This window comes from Centroberyx affinis, unplaced genomic scaffold (assembly GCF_046629955.1).
Source record: "Centroberyx affinis isolate AG114_WGS23_722 - 3 ecotype Tasmania unplaced genomic scaffold, CSIRO-AGI_Caff_v1 ptg003640l_1, whole genome shotgun sequence".
Taxonomy (NCBI): domain Eukaryota; kingdom Metazoa; phylum Chordata; class Actinopteri; order Beryciformes; family Berycidae; genus Centroberyx; species Centroberyx affinis.
In genome coordinates this window covers 45843-69986 of record NW_027281549.1, presented here as the reverse complement: position 1 = coordinate 69986, position 24144 = coordinate 45843, and the positions used below count along the sequence as shown (strand labels likewise).

Genomic DNA, 24144 nt, shown 5'->3' with positions numbered 1-24144 from the left:
GTCTGCAAAGTTCCTCCTGGGAACACATGCATTTTGACTGTGGCTTACCATTTACATTAGGCTTTAATTATGGTTAGAGAGGCAAGTATTTCAGACATGTACTAAGGCTTTCTCATGAAAGAGGACGTAAAAAGCACCCCTTGATTTTCTTTATTCTACATTTAATATGATGAAAACAAGGCCCTGTACAATCCACCTTAGCAGTGAGTACAATAACAATTATTTTACAATTTGTACACATTAGAACATGGTGCTAGATTGGTTCCATCCATTCAAAATGCAGTTGAGAATGAAAAAAATCCTCCTTGAAACCTGCATTGCCAGGAACCTTCCATTCAAAGAGGAGAAATATTTTCTTGGTTGTGTGTTGATCCAATAATATAGAAGGCCAGAACAGAAAAAGGTGACATGAGAGACCATACACCATTTACAGAGCTTTATGAGACTTGTTCCCCTGATTGATCCATTAGATAAAAGCATGCTGTGAAGCTACAGCTCTTGATCTCTCCAACCACTAGTACAGACCTGGGCAAAATATGTATCCGAATATGGCATCAAATATTTGACCTATGTGAGGTGTACTTGATTTATATTGTCAGACACTAAAAAAAGAACTCAAAAACAGACATATTATTTGCAACATAAGATGAATTAAGCACTCTTTATGTCCCCCCCCCCCCCAAGTATTCAAAATGTATTTTACTGCCGTTGCAAACCAGGTCTGTACCAGTTAACACTTTGTCCTCTTCTTTGATTTAAAACCCCCTGGAGGAAAAGGCCAATAGTGTCTGACAACCTGTACAGCCATCATGGTGCCACAAAACACAAACATAACACATTTACATCAACATTTAAAACAGGGGAGCGAATTCAAACGTTTTCTTGGTCTCCATGTTGCCGCCCATTCGCTTAGTAACACGTCTCTTATTTTGTTAACACTCCTTCCTCTTTCCTTTGCTTGGAACAAAATGTAATTAAGTGGCAAACAGGCTCAACCAATTCTCTCCAAAGGCCACATGAGAAACATGACTCTGTAACAAAGCTAGATCCCATCCATTCAATTCTCTCAGCAGAAGAAATCTAATATTGCTAGAAAACTTCCCTGTCTTTTGAATGATTTTTTTTTACACATTTTATGGAAGAAAAGTTAAGCTTCCCAGTGTTTCCCAGAATCAATGATGAAAGCGCTTCCAAGTTCATTCAAACGCATAGCAGTCCAAAAAAGGCTCTCAGTTTCTCTTGACTTGGTGTTAGGTTTCATTGAATTCACTTGTTTTATGCTACGTAAGTGTACACTTTGCGGTCCTCTGGCGTTCGTGCCAAATATTCTCTCTCAATGAGTCCTTCAATGCGCTTCTTGATGACTACAGGACTAGGGAGGAATCGTGCTCGCAGCTGCTGGGTGACCTGGGGAGACACAACAAACACAGGAGCACAGTCAGTACATGACACCTTCACCTCATTGTCATCACTTTCACCCTATTTATTATCATGACCATCATCAACTTGTTCCATATTGTATAAACAGAGATTATTTCATGCTTAACTTCTCTAAATAGGTGTGCTTTTAGCAAGGGACCATCACAGAATATTTTGCTCAGTACTGGTCCTGGTGGCATTGAGACTTGCTGTATGATCAGTATATCGATTCCCTCAGTATCGATTTCATTATCATTTTCTCAATGGACTATTTCTCACTATCTAATATAGTGGTTCTCAAAGTGGAGTTTGGGGCCCCACTGGGGTGTTTGAGTGAGTCTCCAGAAAAATGGTCCAACAGTTTATTATGTGTTATTTAATTTAACAGCTTGCACAAGGAGAACATTTATCTCTCTCCAAAAATACATTTGGAGGTCCTTGGACAGATATTGTACCTTTCTATTTGGGCATCCACATTCAATTCTCAAATAGTGAAATTAAATTGAAAGAGTAAAATCAAACTGTTCTCCATTTTGCTCAGGATACCATAAGACCTTTTTAGGGCCCATGCCTAATTTGAGAAGTCCTTCTGTAGATGTTTGAATGCTGTATGTTAATTTACTGATCTCTCCCACTGGCACATACAGTGTGCTACATAACCAGCACATGCTTTAGTAATATGTTAGACATCTGGGTCCTGAGCTGACTGACCTCTGCTACTAGTACGTTGTGCTGCATCTTCTTTCTGGACTTCATGATGCGGACTATGGCAGCTTCGATCTCATGCTTCCTGTCGTCGTCCACTTTCTGTCGTGTCTCCTTCCTCTCTGGGTCCGATTCGCCCTGTTTAGCAGCCACTGGGAGGAGCACAAAAAAGAAAAATACATGTTACAGACAAGCACCATAACATGCTCCAAGCCATGAACAACACCACACTCTGCTGGATTCTGAAATGTGCTGTTAAAGGAAGCAATACACTCTTATGGAACTCTAAATACGCTCTGATTTTGGCAAGTAAGTTTTCTGAATAATTTAACATTGTGTGATAAGGTGATTGGTGGCAGTTTGAACTGTGTTGTTTTGTTTACTATGGTACATGGTAATGCTTTAGCACACTCTATGTTTACTGAATGTTATGAGCTAAGTAAGCAAAGTCACAAAAACACCATAGTTCACTAAATAATGAACAGAGGTGAAGTTGAGCATTATTTGCCAAAAGGTCAGTGTATACCTGTACCTGTGCCTGTGCCTGTACGACTGTAATGATTACTGCGTTATTACAGCTCATTAGACTTACTCCATGCAGGAGCAACCGACTAGATTCAACATATGACAATACTAAATATCGCAAACTGCAATATCATGTTACTTTCTTCCTAAAACTTCATACACTTATTGCCCTAGCTAATTTTATTTACCTGTCTGGATCTTGACACGGTGCAGCTTGGAGGTAAACTGGTCATTGACTGTAAACACATGGCCGTTCTCAATCTCCTTGGACTTGGGCTCCTTGGTGAGAACTCTCTGAGTGGGCTTCCCACAGGCCAGCGACTGCAGCGCCCGCACCAGCTCCCTCTCTGGGATGTCCGTCTCCTGCTGGATCTCCTGCACAGTGGAAAGATCAGGGTTGGGGTCATGACAATACAAAAAAGCAGGGTATAAAAATTAGGAATTTCTATTAGAAATGCCAAGAGTTGTGTGTCCAAAAGCTAATCTATTATAGGAGTTGATCACTTTGTTATGTGATCTATTAGTCTATTTGGACTGTTGCTATCATCCAATATCAATCTACAGGTAGTTGCTTGTACTCTTTGGCATGGACTTCTGATGCTAGAAGGTGATACTTGGCGTCATGGGACAGAATTGCTGTCATTGTGATATTGGGAGAACCACAACACACTGTGCTGCAGTCTGATAGGGAAATAAGTAGATGAACTGTTCTGTACCTCGAAGGTGGACTTCTCCCTGTTGTTGAAGAGCATGAGGATGGTCATCTGGAAGGTGGAGACCTGCAAGATGTGCTTCCTGGTGTTGGAGCCTGTCACCTGGGCTCCTCCCACCCCGACCTCTGACCCGTCCTCCTGGGGACAGGGCAAGAGTTCAGAGAACTAAAAAAAACATGATTCATAATCCCCTACAACAACATGTGAGGAGGTCTGAATTTGGTTTTCTGTTAGCCATCGCTGTGTAGTTATCATGAAGATGATAACATAGGAGTGATCAATCAATTAGTTATTACTGGGCATTTTATTTCAGGGTTTTTAATGTCTTGCAGCATCACATCCTCCGCCTGTATAACCTAACAATGTATCATTAAAAAAAGAGAAATGAACACAATCATAAACAGATATTTGACACATTACTATAGAACTTTGAATAATGTGAGAATATAACATTCATAAATGCAAATACATAGTCTCTCTGTTCATGTAACATACAGCTTCAAGAAATTGCTATAAAGCTTAAAACGGAATGATACAGAAATTAAGAATTCAACAATTTTTACAGAATAGGACAGCCCAGTCAATATTTATGTACCTGAACAGCTCTCCCCTGAAAGCTGGCAACACTGTGATACCTTTGCACAGCCTGAAACTGCCACCGTTTACATTTTTTCATTAATTCTCGATGGAACTGTACATCGTACATTCATGTGACTTTACAGAGTAGAAGTTAATGATAAACTCTTCTCATTTGTCTCTGGCAAGGGGGAACAATAGTGAATGCTCATAAACACAGAAACTGTCTTATGGCATCAAAATAACATATTTCAAATCTTAAATGTGCTGATATTCCCCTTTAAGGTGACACATACCTTTTTGATGGGACCATAGAAGGTGGCGTTGAGGTCTGCAGAGCCCATATGGTGCTGCAGTGTGAGCTGTCTGCCACTGTGCTTAGCAAGGTAAAACCTGGAAGTAACAGAGGGGAGTCACACCAACAGTTAACATCTAATTACAGTCAATTTACCTAAATAATGACAATAGAAACAGGCCCAAGGAGGATTAGTTAATACCTTGATTATACGGCTTGGTACAAACTAATGAGAATTCAAATACTACAAACAGCCAAAACCTTCTATCTCCAAGTACGGGTCAGGAGACAAAATAGGTTGCAGGTCTACTTCTGGTGGGATTCCACTTGACAAAAGTTACAAAGTGCTTTAAATTTCAACTGGATCAGGATGAACATTTTCAGTCCCTGTACTAAAATGAATGAACAGCTCTAATACCATACACACAGATCAGCACCAAAACCCGTACAAAGCCCATACAGAAAGTGTAGAACTGACTCACCTTCTGAAGACCTCAAATGCGTGTCGCGGTGAAGGGGGAATGTTGCACTTGGGTGTCGCGGACTGTGTCGGCCAGTAGCCTGTGGTCAGGACTCTCACAGTCAGATCAACCCCGCCCAATGACACCTGAGGTTGGACAACATACAGCAGCACAAGCACGTCTCAGTGTACCATTGATTAAACCTTTTATACCAACAGCTCACTTCTAGTGTGGCTGCAGTTAAGACTTTGTTACAAATAGATATAATTAGCTTATACTGTAGCTAGAGTGTAGAAACATACTGGGAACATCTGCTCTTTCCATGAATTAGACAGATTAGGTGCATCCATGCAAAAGCAGAGATCCCTTGTTGATTTTACCAATTAAATCCAAGTCAGTCATGAAGCAAAGGTGTAGATAAAGCGAACAAGATGCGTTAAAGACAGCATTTTTAGTGGAGATATGGAATGTGCAAAAGGGGCTGCAACTCCACATTAGGAATAATAGTTGTTCTCACTGTTTATCTGGTTCACCAATTTATTATTGTCTGTTGTACTAGACATTTAAATGAATTAATAAATATGAATCAAACAGCCACTCCATTCAGCAAAACACAATGACTACCAAAATCTGGTGACAATTCCAGGTAGTCCACAGTAAATACAGACAGGACATGGTGATAAGAGCCATGTGACAGCGCAGCACAAGTCATATTCAACACCATGTATTCACAGGATATGCATAGTTAGGTGCATAATCACATTTATTTAATTGAGCAACAGAGCAATCTTCAGTCGGTCATGCAGCCATGTATTTATTATAGACTAACAAGCTGGCTGATTATTATTACATTAGCATAAGTTGTTATGTAAATGCCTCCTCACCCCAGTTGTCTGTAGATGTTGTCTAAACTCATCCATGGTGGTGTTGGAGATGCTCATGTCTCGGAACATTCCCTCCAGTTTAGAGGTGAACTGACAGCCGCACTCGGTCTGAGAAACAAGGAGCAGAAGACACAGGATTACACATGGATAATCAATGGTAAATCAAGGTATGTCAAACCTCATATTCAGGGTGTGAAACCAACTTGTCAATCGTGGCAAGTAGATACAATTCAATTACACAGCTGCCAAAGCAGGATGGAAGGGATTCATTGAAAACAGGTTGGCTGTGAGTCGAAGTGGCTGGACTTGACAGATTTACTATTTACTTTCTTTGGGCTGGTGGCTACTGTTAACTTCATATTAACTCTAGTCTAAACTTCTGTCTTCGGCTTTCAGTACATGGAATGAAGCTTAAATGCTCAACATATGACTTTGGGTAACCGTTTACAAAGTCACACAGGGTTTCTCAACAAACTGAATAAAACCTTTTACTGTGAGCTGTGATACGCTGAAAACTACCGGACAGTGATTCTGTGATGAAAGCTTTGTGGATGGGATGAGCTGTTCTAATGTACAGAGGAAAAACTGAAAATCTACAAACACACACAAAATCTTTGCATGCAGACATGCAGTTTTATGCAGCTCTTCCTCCCTCTCACCTTGAGGTTGGAGGTTGCATGTTAGGGTCCTGTTTCACAGACACCGACTGAGCCATGTCCAAGACTAAATTATTTATTCAACAGAAATCTTGATTGAAATCTCGTTATTCTAGGAACAGCCTCTGCTTGATGCATGATCGCGGCTATGTTACGCCCCTCCTCCTTCTCACCTTGAGCTTGGAGATCATGTTCTTCTCGGAGTCATCGGAGACGCTCTTGTTGGTGAGCAGCCTGCGGGCCAGGTGCTGCTTGTAGTACCGCTCAAACACATCCTTCTCCTGCATGAAGCGAAACAGCACCATGGCCTTGTCCAGTATAGACTCCACCTCCTGCTCTGTCAGCTGGACATAAAAAAATACACAGGACGAGGTTACAAACATCAAATAAGCAGAGCATGCAGCAGGCTACATACATATAATTATTGCAACACAGACTCAGTAATCTTCACAGGTAATAAATCCCTGGTCTTGTTATCACAACCTTTGATAAACAACACTGGAACAGGTTACACATGTCAAATTATCTCAACATCACTAGTTAGTAACCATCTTCCAAACCAAAACATTCTCAAGTACAGCTGTAGCACAATAATCAAAAATTATGGGACTGCAGCCTGTGTTGCAATACTGACACATGAAAAAGATGCATCTCAGTGCCCAAATTTTACAGAACATAATGACAAATCAAACTAGTAAAATAGCTGGTTACCTTGCCAGTTTGTTCCACTAACTACTTCTACTGAATCTTAATCAAAAAGTAATTTGCCGCACTCTCTGGCATGCTATCATTACACTGCTTGCTATGGCGATACGTGGTCTGGCATACAATCTTAAGGGTAAAATTACAGTGTGGTGACAAAGCCTGAAGGAAAAAGGTCAGTGATATCTATATAGTGTGCCCTAAAACGAAGGGACGGGTCTGTCAGAGGGCTCACCCCTTTCACTCCTTTCTTCAGCTTGTCGTCAATGAAGAGCGAGAGGTACTCGGGCGAGCGGGAGTTGAGGTTAAGGAAGTACTCAAAGTCGCCAGCAATTGTCTGTTTGAAGAGCCGGTCGTTGTTGAAGGACTCCTGGAGGAAGCGATCAAAACGCGACTTCAAGTCCAGCAGCCCCTACAGGAAGGAGGCATGGAGGGAGGCAAGGAGAGAGGAAAAACATGGGTAAGAGGAAAAGAGTGGAAGAGAAGAAGAGAGCGATCAAGACAGGAAAAGAGAAGAGAAAGAGACAGAGGGAGAGAGTTCAAGTGCATAAGACGTCAGCAGATGCTAAGCAAAAACTTTATTTCTTGTGCTTGCTGCCCTCTAGTGCCATTTCAGAGTTATGCATCAACAACTGAAAAAATGTCTTAATTTGATGGTATATCAGGGCTTAAAGCAAAAAAACATTCTGAGCCTGAAATGTTCCTGACTGATTTGGGGGGCGGGGGGGTGGCAACGAGAATAATTGACACATTTCTGTGCTGAATGAATGAATATTCAGCACACAGCATTATTAATCTATAAACCTAGTGCAATAAGGATAATTGTGGAGCCCCCCAGGGGTCACCTGGTACAAAAACAATGATGTGGAAATCAGTGGGCACGGTTCTCTTACAATTTACTCCTAAACCGTGCCCATGGATTAGTAAACCATGCGCACAGATTTGTAATATCTACGTTGATAACATCAAAGAGGGACTTTTAGGCCTATATACAGTGGGCCAGAGCCATTACACACAGCTTGGCATACATATAGTGAGCTGTAATAGCCATTACGCACCTAGACCATATGTGAACCATAACCATTGATTAATCACATCAGTAGGTCTAATTTATGATCCAATGTCTGTTTTGGTGACAATATGAAACCTATTTACTCCCTATAAATCATGCTTGTAGAAAAAGCATGTTAATTAAATTGTATATGCAACTCTGTGGGCCGCTGTGGTGTCCCTGTTTGACGTTATCAATATACATATTACAAATCCGTGTGCACGGTCTACTAATCCGCGGGCATGGTTTAGGACTCTGTGCGCACTGATTACTAATTCGAGGGTATGGTTTACCAATCCATGCACATGGAGCCGTGCGCGGTTTACCAATCGGCGCCCGTATGGATTTCCACATCTATTATTTTTTTCTTACCAGGTGACCCCTGGGGGTCATTGCTGCTGGAGCGGCAGCTGTAAGTATCGCTCCCGGTGTGGTCAGATATCGGAGTGCGCGCATAGCGGCGTTGTGTCTGGGATTGACCTCATGTGGAAAGAGCACTTTCTTTCTGCTGGTTGAGCACAAAGTGCAGAACAAACACCCGGTTCCCTTAATTTGTCGCACCAAGTGTCAAACGGTTTCCCATCTCCACCCGTTTATTCAATCCATACCTATCGCCGTTTGTTTTTTACTCCTGTCTCATCTGCATCTTCACCAGCTTTCATAAACTTTGTTTCCATATTTCAGCTGTGCTACACTACGGAATCGGTGCTACATTGTGATAGAAAGTAGCTTGCTGTTCATTGGATAAAAAAAAACTTGCTCGTAAATGTAAAATATTGCTTTGCTTCATTGAATATGATTGGATAAAACGCATCAAAAACTTTTTTTTTGTCGAAAATAGTTTGTGAATCTAAAACGTCCATATGCCGGAAATCTGGCACCTGGCCGGAGGGCTTTAAGCCCTGGGTATATACTTTACAATGAGCAGTCTATCCTTGCTCTTTAGGATTTTGACTTGGTGGTACCGTGAGGCCATCAGTGACAGAGTCTTTAAGAAAGCTAGAGGTTAGACAAGTGTCTTTTTTCACCCGTCCAAAATATGGGGTAAGTAAGTCATAATGTGTGTTAAAAAGGCAGCTAAACCGTTCAAATCGCCCCCTGCTCTTGCTGAAGAGATCAACTCTGGACTGACTGTTATAACACTGAGGAGAAAAGGTGTAAATGGATGATCCTCTTACCTGGATGTAGTCTACAGGGTTCTTTCCTTCTCCCTCCTCTGACACTAGAGCCTTGCCTTGCTCCCTCAGGTACGAGCTCATACACTCACACATGGTCTTCAGCCCGTTGGGGACCCTGCTAAACAGCTTATACATGCATGCCAAATCTGTAGGCAGACGCGCGTGAACACACACAGACACACAGACAGTCACAGACAGAGACACACACACACACACACACACATTAGAAACCCAGGACTACTTACTGAAAACAACTGAGCACTTGAGTTCAGCTGAAATTGAAATTCACCCTCTCCTTTAGTGCTGTGGATTTTTAAATTAGACTGAACTGAGAGTAAATTGAAATAGGCCTAACTTTGAAAATACCTAAATGAAAATACCTAGAGAAGAAAAAAAAACACTGTTTCTATTATTGTCTATTATTGCATTACTGGGAAAATCAACCATACCTCTCCTGCAAGTGAAAGTTATAAGATTTGTTAAGAGCGTTGGGGGATTTCTAAGTATCCATTTTGTTGAGTGATGTATGCACTTTCACTGTAGATTGGGTGGATTTCATTTCACCCGTAAATTGAACCAGATACTTAGCAGGAAGGGTGCAGAATGGCAACCATAAGATGGCAACAAATGTGTATGAATGAACATTGAACAAAGGCAGCATGGTATTGAGCTCTGACCTTCTGTCTTGCCGTTCTTGAGCATGTGGACAAGACCCGAGTTCTCCATCTCAACGATGGTCTTCATGTGTTTGGAGATGAGCTCCCTCTCCACCACCTTGACGATGGGCTCCTCTGTGGATTTGTCCAGGCAGTGCATCACCCGCTCAATCTCCTCATTGATCCTGGCCTCCACCTTCTTTATGTACACACTGGCACTGTTTTCCGCCAGGAACTTTTGGCTCTCCATCTGACAGGGAAAGAAAAGAAACACTTGTCAGCTCTAAACGACAGCAAGGCTCTTCAAATCCTTAAGTGTTTTTGGCACATCAAGAGGCCAATCCACTTCAGTCAGGGATCAAATTTCATCATGATGTATACCACTTGAGAATTTTTTTTTCTACAAAGCATGTCTGTTGTTTATTGAGCTACTACTTAATAAAAATAAGTAAAAGTTCTATTATTGTGAAAATGTAACCTTAACTATGAATCCTCACACTGTAACAAATTTTCATACAACTCCCACAATCCTCTACTCGTATTCAGAAAGTCTACTCAATCTTTGACTACTCAAGTCAACATCTGAGGAAAAAATCTGCTTTGATTTGTTTGGGATGTACATTATTGGAAATACATACTGTATATACCAAAAGTTGGACTGGTCCTAATTCACAACCCTTCATGACATGGACATGACATGTTTTGAAACCATTTCAGTTGGGCAGCTAGCTGCAGCTTGCATGACCACAAATGTGCCATGGGACTGTACAGAATCTGTACTTGTATTAAATACAACTAAGTCATGTTCTTAATCCACTTTTTTCTCTTAGATATTTAGAGCATCAGGGGAAATGACACTGTCCCACTAACCTGGAAAAATTCTGCAGACATTTCTAGGAACGGCGCCTCAAAGTCCTCTTCATAAACAGATCTCCCTTCGAGGCCGAGGATCATTAACATTTGGCAGGCGTTCCTGATGGCCCCCCTGGTGGAGAGGACGAGCAGACAAAGCATTAAGGCTGACACAGATCTTGAAGATCTTTCAAGAAACTGAACAATGGAAAAACCACATGTTCATCAACTCCAGACAGAATCTGTCTGTTTAGAATGCATTGTCCGTTCAGTGCACCTTGCTTTCATTTGTCAATATTATGGAAATGTATACATTAATATTTTAATTTCTGTCAAATTTGACTCCTTTCAGTTAATTTGTGGTTGAATTAAATTTTGGGGGCAACTGATAGCCCTAACAAAGGATGAAACAAATCTGTGGAAAGTTACTAATATGGACTGGAATTCAAGTCTCTCCTGGCAGGGAGGTGATCCAGGCATCACAAAATGCAGCAAATAATGGGAGAGAAGTAGGAAAACTGTACATCTCTTAGTAGTAATGCCAGGGATTCGGCAGCAGTGCAGCACCGCTACAGCGCCTCCCAATGGAGAAAAACTGGATCCGTTTATATTTGCATTCATTCAGAGCCCCATTATCTACCACTGAGCTATTTTTCTGGCAGCTATTCTGGGGTTTACACAAATATGCAATAGAATCACAAAATAAAAAAATGATCTAAGCTGTACAGATCACAGGACCTGTCATCTTGTGCTTTCACAGTACAACTATCAATTTTCCATAATGTTAACACAGGCAAAATGCTCTTAAAGAAAACTGAGAATGGATGCAAATTGTCACTGTCAAAGTGGTGAGCTAAGCTACAGGGTTGATTTTCTTTGTCATAACAGTGTTGCTACATTTTCCAACGTGTCACAATTTATCTGCTAGCAGCCACCTCCTTGACAGCTCTACAGGATGCAGTAGAGTTATGTCCCAGCCATGACGTTAGCAGCTGATGCAGATCCTTTCTTTAATGCGAGAAGCTCTTAACAGACTTCCAAAAACTAGTCCTGTTTTGTGTCTGAGCCTGAGCAAGACTTTCACAGAATCTCTCCTGGCAGGGCTCTAAGCGATCTAACCACAGAATTTGAATGGACACTAACAGCATTACAGTTCAAATCAATGATTTTGGACGACCATTTAACATTTAATATGCTTGTCAATTAACTTTTGCTAATGTTTTCATGGAAAAAGAATTGGCATACAGCTCAGAAAACCAATGTGTTCAAATGTCAAAGGCATCATTTCAGTGAACATCCCGGTAGATGCAACTGTAACAGATGTACTTGACAGCTCTGTCATTGCGTATGCCAAAAGCAGGCACTCACTGTTCAACTCTGGCAACGGAAGATGACTTAACATTTTCCCTGCTTTGTTCAGTAAATATAAAAGATGGGAATTCAATTTTTTTTTTAACCCAAATTAATGCTCAACTGAAATGTATTTTATTGTTCTGGCTTCTATAAGCAAAATTTAGTTTACTATACTTTTAATACACTACCAGTCAAAAGTTTGGACACACAACTTATGCAGTGACCAAAAAAAGTGTTAAACAAATGAAAACTCGTATATTTTAGATTCTTTAAAGTAGCTGCCCTTTGCCTTGATGGAAAGGCAAAGGCTTTGGAAAGAAATTCATACATAGGCATCAACTTCACTATTTATATTTGTCAAAGAAACAAATTTCAAGCATTTAAGCATAAGCCTTCAGATCAAAATGGCTTTAAGATAATGAAAAACATAGTACATTCAATCAGGTGTGTCCAAACTTTTGACTGGTAGTGTATTTCTACTGTCAATATCAACCAGTGATCAATTAAGCGGTCATGTAATCATCCCTATCTCTGGGTCTTGGGCTACCTGTCCACCACCTCCCCCTTCCTCTCGCGGGCGATCATGTCCAGCAGCGTCTGTCGGAGGTGGTCTCTGATGCAGCCGTAGCGAACCACCTGATCCCTGAAGATGATAAGACCCAGGTTGTAGACGTTCTCTACGTTGTTCTGCTGTACGTACACCCGGTCCTGTCGGCCAAACACAAGGAAAGGGAGAATTAATGTCTGAACTTCAAAGGACCACAGTGGAAATAAGCTTTTTTTCCCTTTATCATCCTAAATGGTCTTTCATCTGTTCAAATGTCACTGTTTGAAGAGGGTTTAGTGTCAACCTGTTTTTAACTGCACAAAATTCAATCTTTTATGAGAATATAAGCCTATTGCATAAAACTAACCACCGTATTTTAATGTGATACAGTGGTTACAGTGTAATTTCTGCGTGTTTATTTCAGACCATGATTGTATATGATTTATTGATCATGAATGTGATCTATCTATCCACTTATTGAAATGGTAACCTAAATATTTACTTAACATCTATTCTTGCTCATTTCAGTGACAATTCAATTACAGACCCCATGTTCATTTGGCAAGTGGCATTTCAAAAGCAGATCTGCTTTTAAAATTGACATCAGTGCACATCTATTAATCAACAACAGTAAAGACATCAAATGTTTGCTCACCAAATACATATATGCCTCTGTGGTGACAAGATGCAGGTATGACCAGTGTATTTCTGGCTCATAGAAAACAGACGCCAAAACTATCACTATAGGTCTAAGAGCCACACACACTGCTCCCCGCCGTGGCTCGTGTGTTCACTCCAGTCCATTAACATGGGCACCAAAAGGAAGTGGGCTCCCCTAAGCACCCGCCACATGTCCGTTCTGTGTCTGGTGTGTGGGGATTTGGTGAATGAACCTTACATAAATTTTAAAATGCTGCACAGACCCATCAACAAATCACTGAAAGCCAGCCCCACCACTCCAGTATGTTTGAACACACAGGCTCTTGATAAAAATGCTCTAACGCTGTTGTAAACAGGGCAGCAACAAGTATTAACTGGTCTGGTTCTGCGGTTCTTCTCCTCACTACAGCATCCGGTAACTGACCACAGGGAGCAGCTGCCACTCACCATGTACATCAGGATGTCTCTGATCATCACCATAGCCGTCTGATGGTCATTCCAAGCCTGATTCAGGGTTTGTAGGAAGTTATTGTTTAGGGAGTTGAGGACATCTTCTCGTACCTTTGGGGGAGACAGACAGACAAACACAAGGTGAGCATATTAGAGCTACTACTAAGGCTTCAGTGGCAATGGGATGCCTGTCCAAGAAAAAACAAACCCAACAAAGTACAGTTTGAGAAACATTGTTAAAGAGCAAAAATATCCCCAAAACAAGTTGAGATTTGAAGTTTATTTGTCATTTCTTGTTCATGCAGTCTTTTATTGTGATCCGTCTTCCCCTTTTCTTTTAGGACCTTTTCTCTACTATCCAGGCAGACAATAGCTTGATAATCCTCATGCTGCAGTGTGACTCAGCACTGTAAACCTAATGTCCCTGTGGAGTATGATTCGAAAGGGCACACTGGCCTCCCCTTTCTCTCCCTCTGGACAGAGATGATGCATTATCACCTCTATTCCTACTGCGAGACGAGATCAGCCCTCGCAGACTGACTCACTCCTTCTCCCCATCCAGGTCAAGCATCAAGGTGTAGAAAGGAACTAGACCTGAGCATAAATCTGAATATGCCTTCAAAATATGGCTTATGGAAAGTGCTTAGGGAGCGCTTGATTTATCTTGTGGAATGATTAAGCAGATTCAAACTCATGGCTTGCAAGATACATAAAAAAATTGTTTTCAAAGTAATTATAAGGTAGTCAGCTGCTATTGTTGCCTAGAGCTGGTAGGATGAAGGTGATTTTATGCTTATCTTATTCTGAAATTTCCAATTATGTAAGATTCTCTCTAGAACTTTCTGAGTGCTGCTGGTCTAGCATACAGAATAGCAATTTTAAAGTAAAGTAAGTATATTAAATGACACCCTTAAGTAATCAATTGCAAAATGATATTCAGAAGGAGGAGCTGCATTACTGTTTTAACTGTTTAGGGATAAAGTTGAGACTGGGGAAGGGGAAAGGTTGGGGTAGGAAAGCAGATCCCTGGTCAGTGCTCAACCGAGTCATGGTTCAACAGGTCTCAGGTCATCAAATCTCCTTACTGACTGTTAACTTGTAGGCTGCAATTGTTAACTATAATCTACCAAACCAAACTGAGAAGTAGTTTGAATGTTGCATAGAAATAGCCTTATAATTTAGTGATTTTCTTGTGCATATAAACTACTTAATCTCTGAGTATCATTCTGTCATTTCAATCCAATGGTGGCTACCAGAGCCACTCAAGTCTGGCTGAGGTGTTTACAGTAATTTAGCAAGACCAAGTGCCAAGTCGAGAATGTGCATTTAATTAAGCTGTAAGACAAACTGGCTTGTGTTCAATAGTAGCCTGCTGCTGAAATATTGTTTCTGTGTGCTTCGCAGAAGCATCCAGTACAGATTTAATTGTACTTTGTCACTAATTATGTACAACAGAAACAAGTGCAAGTTTAGGGAAAACATTTATTGTTAGCTTTCTCTCTCTTTCTCTCACTTAGTAGGAATTTAGAAACAAATTAAGTTCACAGTTCCGAGCATTATATTATTGTCCCTTGTACTTGTTCTTTACCAGGCTGCTTACAATAATCAGATTCACAAATATTTGGCATTTCTACCGTTGCACTTGCTGTGGATCGCTCTGAATAAGAACATCGACTAAAAACAGAAAACAGAAAATTCTGCTCTGTCAAAGCGTTAATCAAAGACACACGGATGCGCTGACTTTCCTCTAACAAAGAATGCTAAAACCCCTTTATGAAAGGCTAGCGGACAGGCGGCCTAGATTTGCTGCTTTGAATTGAAATTGTAAACACAGGACAAATTTACCACTCAAGACTCCCATCCCTAAAACAGGGCGCTCCCTGCCCCCGCCCATACCCTCAATCACAGGAGTCTGTCAGAAGGTGGTCTGTGAGCGATCCTTGAACAAGCTTTTCAAAATCTCCCATTTCCCAAGACTTGAGCAACTCCCACTGAAAGCCAATTTCCCAGCTTTCTAATTTCATTTTACTCCCACTCACTCTCATGAGGCTGCTCATGAATGGGAATAAATCATGTTTTCTGGTACTCCCTTTGTTTTGCAAGGATGCCACGCAAACACACTGATACCTGAAGTTTAACAGTAATAGGCTTAATATGAAACCTATGACAGCTTCTGTTCAGCACCGAATAGGCTTCTGAATAGAGGTTGTCGAGCAATCCGCCTAAATTCAACCCTATAATTCAATCAATTGCTTTGATTAGATTTTGATTTGCTTCTGCACCCTGTCCCTTCCCCCAACTCTCTCTTTGATTGTCACCCTGATAACAGCAAATTTGTTATTTGCAGTTATTAGGGTAGAAAATTAACACTTGCCACCAGACAAAGTTTTTCTGCTCTAACAGAAACTTGGACAGCAAATCGACAGTAATTTCAGTGTTTTCTTCTATTCTAAAAACGTAGCTGGCTGATGAAATAGTGAAAATGGATGCTCTCTTCACTGTGGCAGATAAACAGAAAAGTTTGTTTCCTGCCCTGCTTGCTCCATCTGTAACTTAATGTGCTGTTGCCATCTTGGCCGGGTCTCCCTTGTAAAAGAAATCCTAGATCTCGGCAAAGCTAGTTTAGATAAACGAATGTTAAATAAAACAGATATATGTATTTATTTATCTATCCATTACAGTCCTGAGTAAAAGAACAGTCAAACACATTGTAAATACACAAAAAATTAGGAGCATATGATTTCATTTGTCTTGCAAGCAATGTGTCATCACATGATGTTGAGTGTCTGGCGAGATTAATTAAGAGCATCTCAACGCAAACATTTCTTGGTGTGTTATGATAATCTCCATTGGTAGAGGAAAAACGCACAGATGGCTGTTTTAGTTTTAATGATGTTTTCATGAAAATGAGCATTGTTTTATGCGATGGCACTGCATGCGACTTCAAATTACCCTTGGCTTTTAAGGTTTAGGTTTGTTATGTTTATTACAGGTACACTCCGAAATTCAAAAAGTTTTATAATCCACACTGGTTAGCAAAATTTGAAAGCTTGCAAGTTCACACATTGCCTTCTATAACCCTGCCATGTGCGCCTAATAATTCAAGGCTATTCTCAAACTAGAAAAACTAATATGAGTATCAAAGGTGTGCAAGACACCTCATGAGAGAGATTACAGGGTTTTACAGTGAAACCTTTTTCAAAAACACATTCTCCTAAAAATAAATTAATCATACTACATATAAAATTGAGAAAGAAGCATGTGCAAACTAGAATAAAAAGGGAGGAGGAGCACACTATGTTTACAGATACATTTTTCTCTAGAACTCGTAAAGCTCAATTTGGGAGCAAGTGTGCTCCTTGGAAAAACGTCAGTGTAAGGAGACACAAACCAGCCAGATGACTATTCAAGCCAGCTATTCTTACGTGGCTCGCTACCTCAGTCAGTGAGTCTAGCTACGGCCATAAACTTAAATGTAATGAAACTTAGAAAACATAAAACCTAATCAAATGATATCTACAAATATATCTAAAACTACCTGATATGTCACGACACCTGTGTTACTGACCTTAATTTGTTAAATCAAGTGCTACTACATGAGGCAGTCCTTATACCGCCCTGCACTTTAATGATGAAGTGCCACTGTAGAATCGCTGTAGAATTGCATCCTAAATTTTCTCCACTTTGTTAATGAGGTGACATTGTCTCTTTCATGGCTGAAATGTACCTCCCATATTGACAGTGCTCTGTTGATTTAGTGCTGCTACTTCAGTCGGGGCTGTGGTGTAGCCAAGTGTATCTGAAGCAATGGTCTGGGCCCTAAGGTGGGTTGCATAAATAAAACAACTGGATCCAAAGCTAGTGACCATGTTACACTGTCAAAGCCTTCTCAAGTCCTGCAATGAAGGCTGAATAAAGCAATGTAGACTAGCTTGGTTAATTGCCTAAAAGGATATGTGTCGCTAGATTGGCCTGTAAAATTTGGATCCCCTGAGACTCTGATGGTGTATCCTGTCAACTGATACTTAATTAATGTGCTGCAGCTGTCTTGGCGTACCATCTGTGTCAGCCTTACTTTGTTGATAAGGTGTTCAGTGACGACCTCCCGCAGGCCCGTGTACAGCTTCTCGCCATGCTTGTGGAGCACCATCGTGTAGGCATTCCTGTACAGCTCCTCGAAGCTCAGCCCGCTGTTGTTCTTCCTCTGGATCTCCTGGATGGCGTTCTTCAGAAGGTCCCAGATGTTGTTGACATACTTCTCATCCATCGTCATCTGCAACAGGCAGGCCAGTTGGGTTAGACGACCATCTCACCTCTGATTATTTGTACTAACATGGGGGACGCCATCCCCTTACATCCTCTCTCAAATCATTCCTTTTTTTTTTTCAATGAAATATCAAGCAATAGTATGTAACACCAAAGATCTTTTTTAAAAGTAGCCTCCACATGCAGACTGTCTCCTACCTCTATTGAGTTTTTGTCCAGGGATTTTTTCTGTATTGGAAAAGTGGGGATGGGGGTGTGGAACAATGGTCTACCTGGCTAGTCCACATGAATAACCATAGGCTTGGTTAAGATCTATAATCTCTATCACATACAGTACAATTGATTATTCATTATTTACATTATGTTATTAAATCCTACTATTGAGAATAAGCCACAAGCTTACAGTTTAAGTGGGAACTGTGTTGTACCTGTGATCACAATTTTACTGCCATTTTAGCCCCAGAGTCACTCCTCCCTCCACTGACTACTCCCTACATCTTTACTGTCTGGCTTGTCGTTGTGAAACACTTTCACAAACACATCTGTGAACTCACACTAGGCCTTAAGCTGCCTTACGTCAAAGAAGTCATAACATGATAGCAGTTAATAGCTACAAGGATGGCTGCTGCTGTCTGCCAGCTCATTTGAATCCACGGTTATATTTCATGCAAACTCGAGCAGCTAGAAAAGTCTGAACTTGGATGTCACATATCTGCTTTCCCTAAGTAGTATTCTGATTTAAAAAGATAAATTTAACATGTAACACTCTCCACTGAGCAATACATTTTGTTGCATCCCAACAGTGTTGCATGCAAAAACATGGACTGCTTTGAATTTGTTGAGAAATACTGAGATATTTTGATATCTCTGATATTTTTATGTTATCATATGGAGAGAATCACACCAGATATCTGTGGAGAAACAGTGGGGGAAACCATGCGCAAAGCATAATCCACACCGGGACAGTTACTGGATCTATGTAGTAGCAATAATGCTGTGTAAAATGAAAAGAGAAAAAAATGAAGACATTTGCAATTAATTCCAGCAGGAGAACAACAGGATCTGGGGTGTGCCATTGTACCAATGACCCCCAAAAATGTAAAATATCCTACTAGAATTTGGTCATTGCACCCAAACGTCCCCTCCAAAAATCACAGGCAATGGAAACTTAAATACAGTTTATTTTGAGTGCACTCCCAAGTGCCACATTTTGCTACGTGTTTTTCTGGTGTTGCTACATTTTTTTCTCTGGTTGAATCAGTGCCGATGGCAAAATCCAGCCAAGTCATGAAAACCTGATTCATAATTTTTCCAAAGAAACAATGCTATACCACTGTTGAAAGAATACAGATTACTTCTGATTTAGGTTAGCTCATTTTCAATTGGTTGAATTCTGTTCCCTGTTCTCTGTCCCTGATTTCTCTGTTCCCTGAAAATGTGTTCAATAAAGATGCAAGTTACTGAGACAGTATTTTCAGAAGAATGGAAGAATTGAATTTGAAAAACAGATTGTGTCTGGAACATGGCAGTTTGTTGCTCCAAGGATGCTGGCTGTTACAGGAGAAAAAACAAAACACAATGTCCATTTGGGCACGTTTGTGTCCATTGTAATGACCACCCACTCAAACCTGATCCTGCTGCTCAATACACCCCCAAATTGTCTTTTTAACTGGGCCTTCATTACCATAGCAGCAACAGCGGCAGCCACATACCGCTGCTAAAATTAGGGCTGCATGATTATGGCAAAAATGATAATCCTGATTATTTTGCTAAACAGTGATCATGAACACGATTACATTCATGATTATTTGTCTCAGTTTCAGGGAGAAAAAAAAATTCACTTTTGCACCTTTTACTTTTTCAGTGCAGTATTTCTCAAAGTAGTGGCAGCTAGAAAGTCTTGTTTTCACTCTTATTGTCTTATTGTGGTCCTTATTTACAAAATGCAACAAATAAAACTAAACAACAAATGTAACTGACGATATACAGCTACAGTACATGCATAGCAGGTATAGTGTCTCACAAGGGCAGTTTACCCTGAGGCAAACTTTGCATAGAATCTTTACTTGTTTGTCATCATCTGGTTTAAAACCACTTTTATGAACTAAAACACGTTCAGACTCAGGAGAAAGATTCTCCTCTCTGACATTGGGCCGATCCATTCTTTTCCACTTTGCTCATCACTATGTTTTTCCAAAGATGGCCTACGTGCGGTTTCTCTCTTTCCTTCCCACCAGACCTGGGCTTCATATTAACTCTCGTTTTGGTCAAATGGGTGCATATTCAAAGGTTGTGATTGGTCACACATAATGGAAGTGCTTGATATACCACCACAGGACTTTCATGGGAATTGAAAATATAACAAACACTTCAATATCACCTAATTACACCATAATTAACCGTGTAAACATAAAATCTGAATATACAATTATCTATGATTAGCCTAATTGCTTTTTGGTTAGTTTTTAGATTACATGGAAGTAATAGAGCTGCTAGAACTATGCTGATTGATAAACTCAAAGCTAAGTTCCTAGACAGAACTTTTTTTTTCAAATTTACTAGCTAACATTTGATTCACAGCCTATGTTACTTATTGTTTATGTGGCCAGCTCTTGATTTGTGGATGGTGTTGCTGCCTCAATTATGGATACTGAAACAGCCTCTCAGAAGAGATAGGCTATCTTATGGATTTTCACCCTGTTTTCTGAAAATCTTTGCAATAGCTTAATTAGGGCTAAATTGGCACAAAATCTCATGGTCATCATGAAGTGTTTCAATTAAAAAGATAATGAACAAGTATGAATAAACACTAATGCATACCTGTCAACATTGGGCTTTGAAAATAAGGAAGATTTTCCGGGACCCCCACCCGATCATAATTTTTACATTAGGAAAGGGATTTACTCTCTCAGTTCCAGAGATCTACCAACTAGCATGCTAGCTGACATATTTTTTCCCACCGTGACCAATACTAAACTCCATCCTAAACCTTGCAAAACATGGTTGTTTCCCAACATACTTCTGGTCAGGAATGGATAAATAGTCTCCTAAGTGTCTAAATATCTATATAGATATTTAGCTTTTTTTTTGCTGGCGTCTGATCAGGGACGGACTGGGACAAGAAAATGGCCCCGGACTTTTTGACCCAGACCCGGCCCACATCCAGCCTGCGAATATTCCACCATCCCCACCTCATTGACGCATAGGCTACATGATAGTGTCACTACTTATACAGTATATAAAGTACTACATACTATCTGTTGCCAGCAGACCACCACTGTGAGGATATCACAAGATTGAGCATTTAGTGCATCATGATAAAGGGATATATTTGAAAAGGCGATCAATAGGCCTACAGATGAAATCAGTCAGGGATTGCCATTGCCATTTTTATCACTTTAATTTGGTAACTTTCAACAATAAATATTTAAATTAACCAACACCAGGTAACAATAAATTCTAATAAACTATAAAGTTGTCTAATAACAAACTATAAACAATTAAAAGGTGGAGTAAAGGGATGGACATGTAGAGAGAGGCACTGAGCCTCTTGATGCCGTTCCACCAGCAATGGAAATGCTGCAGGTGCTTGCACTACTGAAAAGGTCAGTAATTTTTGCACATTTTGATGCCTCAGCTTCACGGGCCTTTACTTTTTGTCCCTCAATTCCTCTGCCCCACCTTTTTGTTTTTTGGAAGGATTCCTTTCTATTTTGTTACGTTTTACTGCTGTCTGATCGTGCTGATCGGCTCATCTGACGAGGGGTGGAGGCATAGCTCACTCACCGCTCTCTCTCGCTCACTCACCTGTCTCTCTCGCTCACTCACCTGTTTCTCTCGCTCACTCACCTGTCTCTCTCTCGCTCACTCACCTGTCTCTCTCTCGCTCACTCACCTGTCTCTCTCTCTCTCGCTCACTCACCTGTCTCTCTCTCGCTCACTCACCTCTCTCTCTCTCTCATTCACCTGTCTCTCTCTCTCTCTCACTCACTCACCTCTCTCTCTCTCTCTGTATAACTGTAAAAATAAAAAAGGGAAACACGGGAAATTTACGGGGAAAATTACCAAACAGGAGCACGGCGGGAGAGGGGGTGAAAATACAGGAGAAACCCGGGAAAAACGGGAGAGTTGACAGGTCTGACTAATGGAAGGCACTGAGGGCAGAGTTCTATACTGCTGTCGATAACTGGGGCGGAAAATTAACAAGTCTCATACGCTTGCTGATAAACATGCTCTTCCCCCTATTGGCTCTCACACTGAATGAAAAAAGGCTAGATTAGTGACCATCCCATAACTAAAAGGTCAGAGGTTTGATTCCTGCACCAGCCGATTTCTCCATCAACAGTCATGGGAAGTTGGGTTGAAGTGTCCTTGTGGAGGAGAAGAAACCCCTGCCTGCTCAATCACTGCAAGTTGCTCTAAACTCTTACTGATAAGAGCAACAGCGGAATAGCTAAAATGTAAAATTGAAGGGATACAAGCCAATATCAACATAATATCTGTAATATCTGTAAAACCAGCCTTTATACAGGCCATTCAACTTGTTTAAGCCTTTTGGGACAATTATTTATGTGTAAAGTTGTCATTATCCTCTGGATACTCTATTGCTGTAACTGCCAACCACACACATTCCTGAGTATGAGATGAGGCTCAACTACAGCATGGCCACAAATTGTCAATTCTTCATTAGCCATTTACATAGGTTGTGTATAGGCTTACAATCGCCAGACAAAGGCTGGCAGCTTAAATTTTGTGTTATGTGTAAGAACATATTTTTCTATTTACCTGCCACTGTGGGCAGTGAGCAAAAAAGTTATTTGGTGCAGCATTATCATTACAACTATCCATAGCTGGACTGATAATGAGGACTGGGTACTTAGCTCTCTGATCAAACCCCCTCTTGTAAAGCTTCATTCTTACAGACTTCCCAGTAGCCAGGCAAAGACATGTCATATGTGCCAAAAGAGAAACGTGTGTTCTTACAGTGTGGCACCTCTAGTGAGGAGGAGCAGTGTGTGCTCCTTCTCACCAGACAAGCCCAAACACATGCATGTCAAGATGTTGCTCCCTGTCAGGGCTGGGCCACATTCAACAGGCTCACATAAGGTCCTCTCTAAATTAATACCAGGTTTGTGGCTGAGACTTTCTACTCTGGCTAAGGTGCACAATTTCAAATCCATTTCTCACAGACGAGAAATCAAGCAAGATGCTGGATGATATGCAATCATATTCAGCCAATTACAGGCAGGCTGAAAATTCATGTTATGTGAAATGGGGTCAGTTCGTCTAAATGAGGTCCTTTAATGACTTGCAGACAAAGGGAGTGACAGGTGGATGGGGAAAAGACCCCTAAACCTCAATATGAACACTGCAACAATAACACAAAGATAGCTTCACATAGCGTCGATCACTGTAGCCATTGATACGAACCATAAACTGGGTTAGCTAGTTTACTCTACGTTAGCATCCGGCTACCTAGAACATTAGAAACGTTACTGCAGGTTCTCGCAGGCAGTTGGAAATCCAGCTGGCATTTCAATGCACACATGTCAGGTATACTGATCAAACACAAAGACGGCATTCATTTGACCAAGAAAGCCTAAAAGCAGTAAAAACAACAAGTGTCAGGAACAAGTGCTAACGTTGGCTAGTCAGTCAGCAAGTATGTCGACAAATCCAATTTGCTAGCTAGGCGAGTTGTGAGAAAAGGGACAATGATACTGATTAATAAACACTTTGCTGAGCTAGTAATATAGCAGGGTAGATAACTAACAAACCAGTCAGTTACTTAGTAAAGAGTCGGACCAACAGGAAATTTGACGCCTGCAGTTTGTTTACGAATAGGCAGGCCATATATGCTGCTCAGCTGGTTAGCCTGCTAGCATTTAGCCAGCAACCCCAGACCACGGTGATCGAGTCACCGCCTGTCGGGCAGACGGAGCACCTATCGCGGTGTGCACTTACAGGAAAGGCCCGTATCCTCATCTTGGTGTCCTTCTTGGTGCCGCCTTTGCTGAGATTGGACATGGTTAGCTAGTCCGTGTACTCTGTATTCACATGAAAGTGTTCTCCAGAGAGGGACAGGGACGTCTACTGTTTATGGAGCGGCCGATGGGCTTTCACTCGACCTTCCTCGCAGGTCCGTGTCCCTGCACTGCAAGTTTATTGTTGACAGCCAAATGCCAAATCCGATAG

General features: G+C 41.0%; 1 protein-coding gene across 2 annotated transcripts; it reads right to left on the bottom strand.

The window, feature by feature from the left end:
* Window positions 1–140: 140 nt before the first annotated feature.
* Window positions 141–24144, bottom strand: cul3b (cullin 3b). 2 transcript variants are annotated; one of them, XM_071540458.1, is made up of 16 exons: window positions 23914–24144; window positions 17759–17956; window positions 13681–13794; window positions 12574–12734; window positions 10692–10806; window positions 9843–10071; window positions 9166–9311; window positions 7172–7348; window positions 6408–6578; window positions 5579–5686; window positions 4716–4840; window positions 4235–4331; window positions 3366–3500; window positions 2838–3024; window positions 2131–2276; window positions 141–1407 (listed from the first exon to the last, which is right to left on the bottom strand). In XM_071540458.1, the coding sequence occupies exons 1-16, from the start codon at window positions 23974–23976 to the stop codon at window positions 1276–1278; spliced, it is 2304 nt and encodes a 767-aa protein (XP_071396559.1). In that variant the 5' UTR covers window positions 23977–24144; the 3' UTR covers window positions 141–1275. The 2 variants fall into 2 exon arrangements, with proteins under 2 accessions (XP_071396559.1, XP_071396560.1); XM_071540459.1 differs by lacking the exon at window positions 17759–17956.

What these genes read in the sequence shown, in the direction of transcription:
- cul3b (XM_071540458.1), bottom strand. Translation starts at nt 23,976, where the DNA reads ATGTCCAATCTCAGCAAAGGCGGCACCAAGAAGGACACCAAGATGAGG. An exon ending in GAGACATCCTGATGTACATG is followed by an intron (nt 12,735 to 13,680) that starts GTGAGTGGCAGC and finishes TTTGGCCGACAG; the next exon opens with GACCGGGTGTACGTACAGCA. An exon ending in GCATTTGAGGTCTTCAGAAG is followed by an intron (nt 4,332 to 4,715) that starts GTGAGTCAGTTC and finishes TGTTACTTCCAG; the next exon opens with GTTTTACCTTGCTAAGCACA.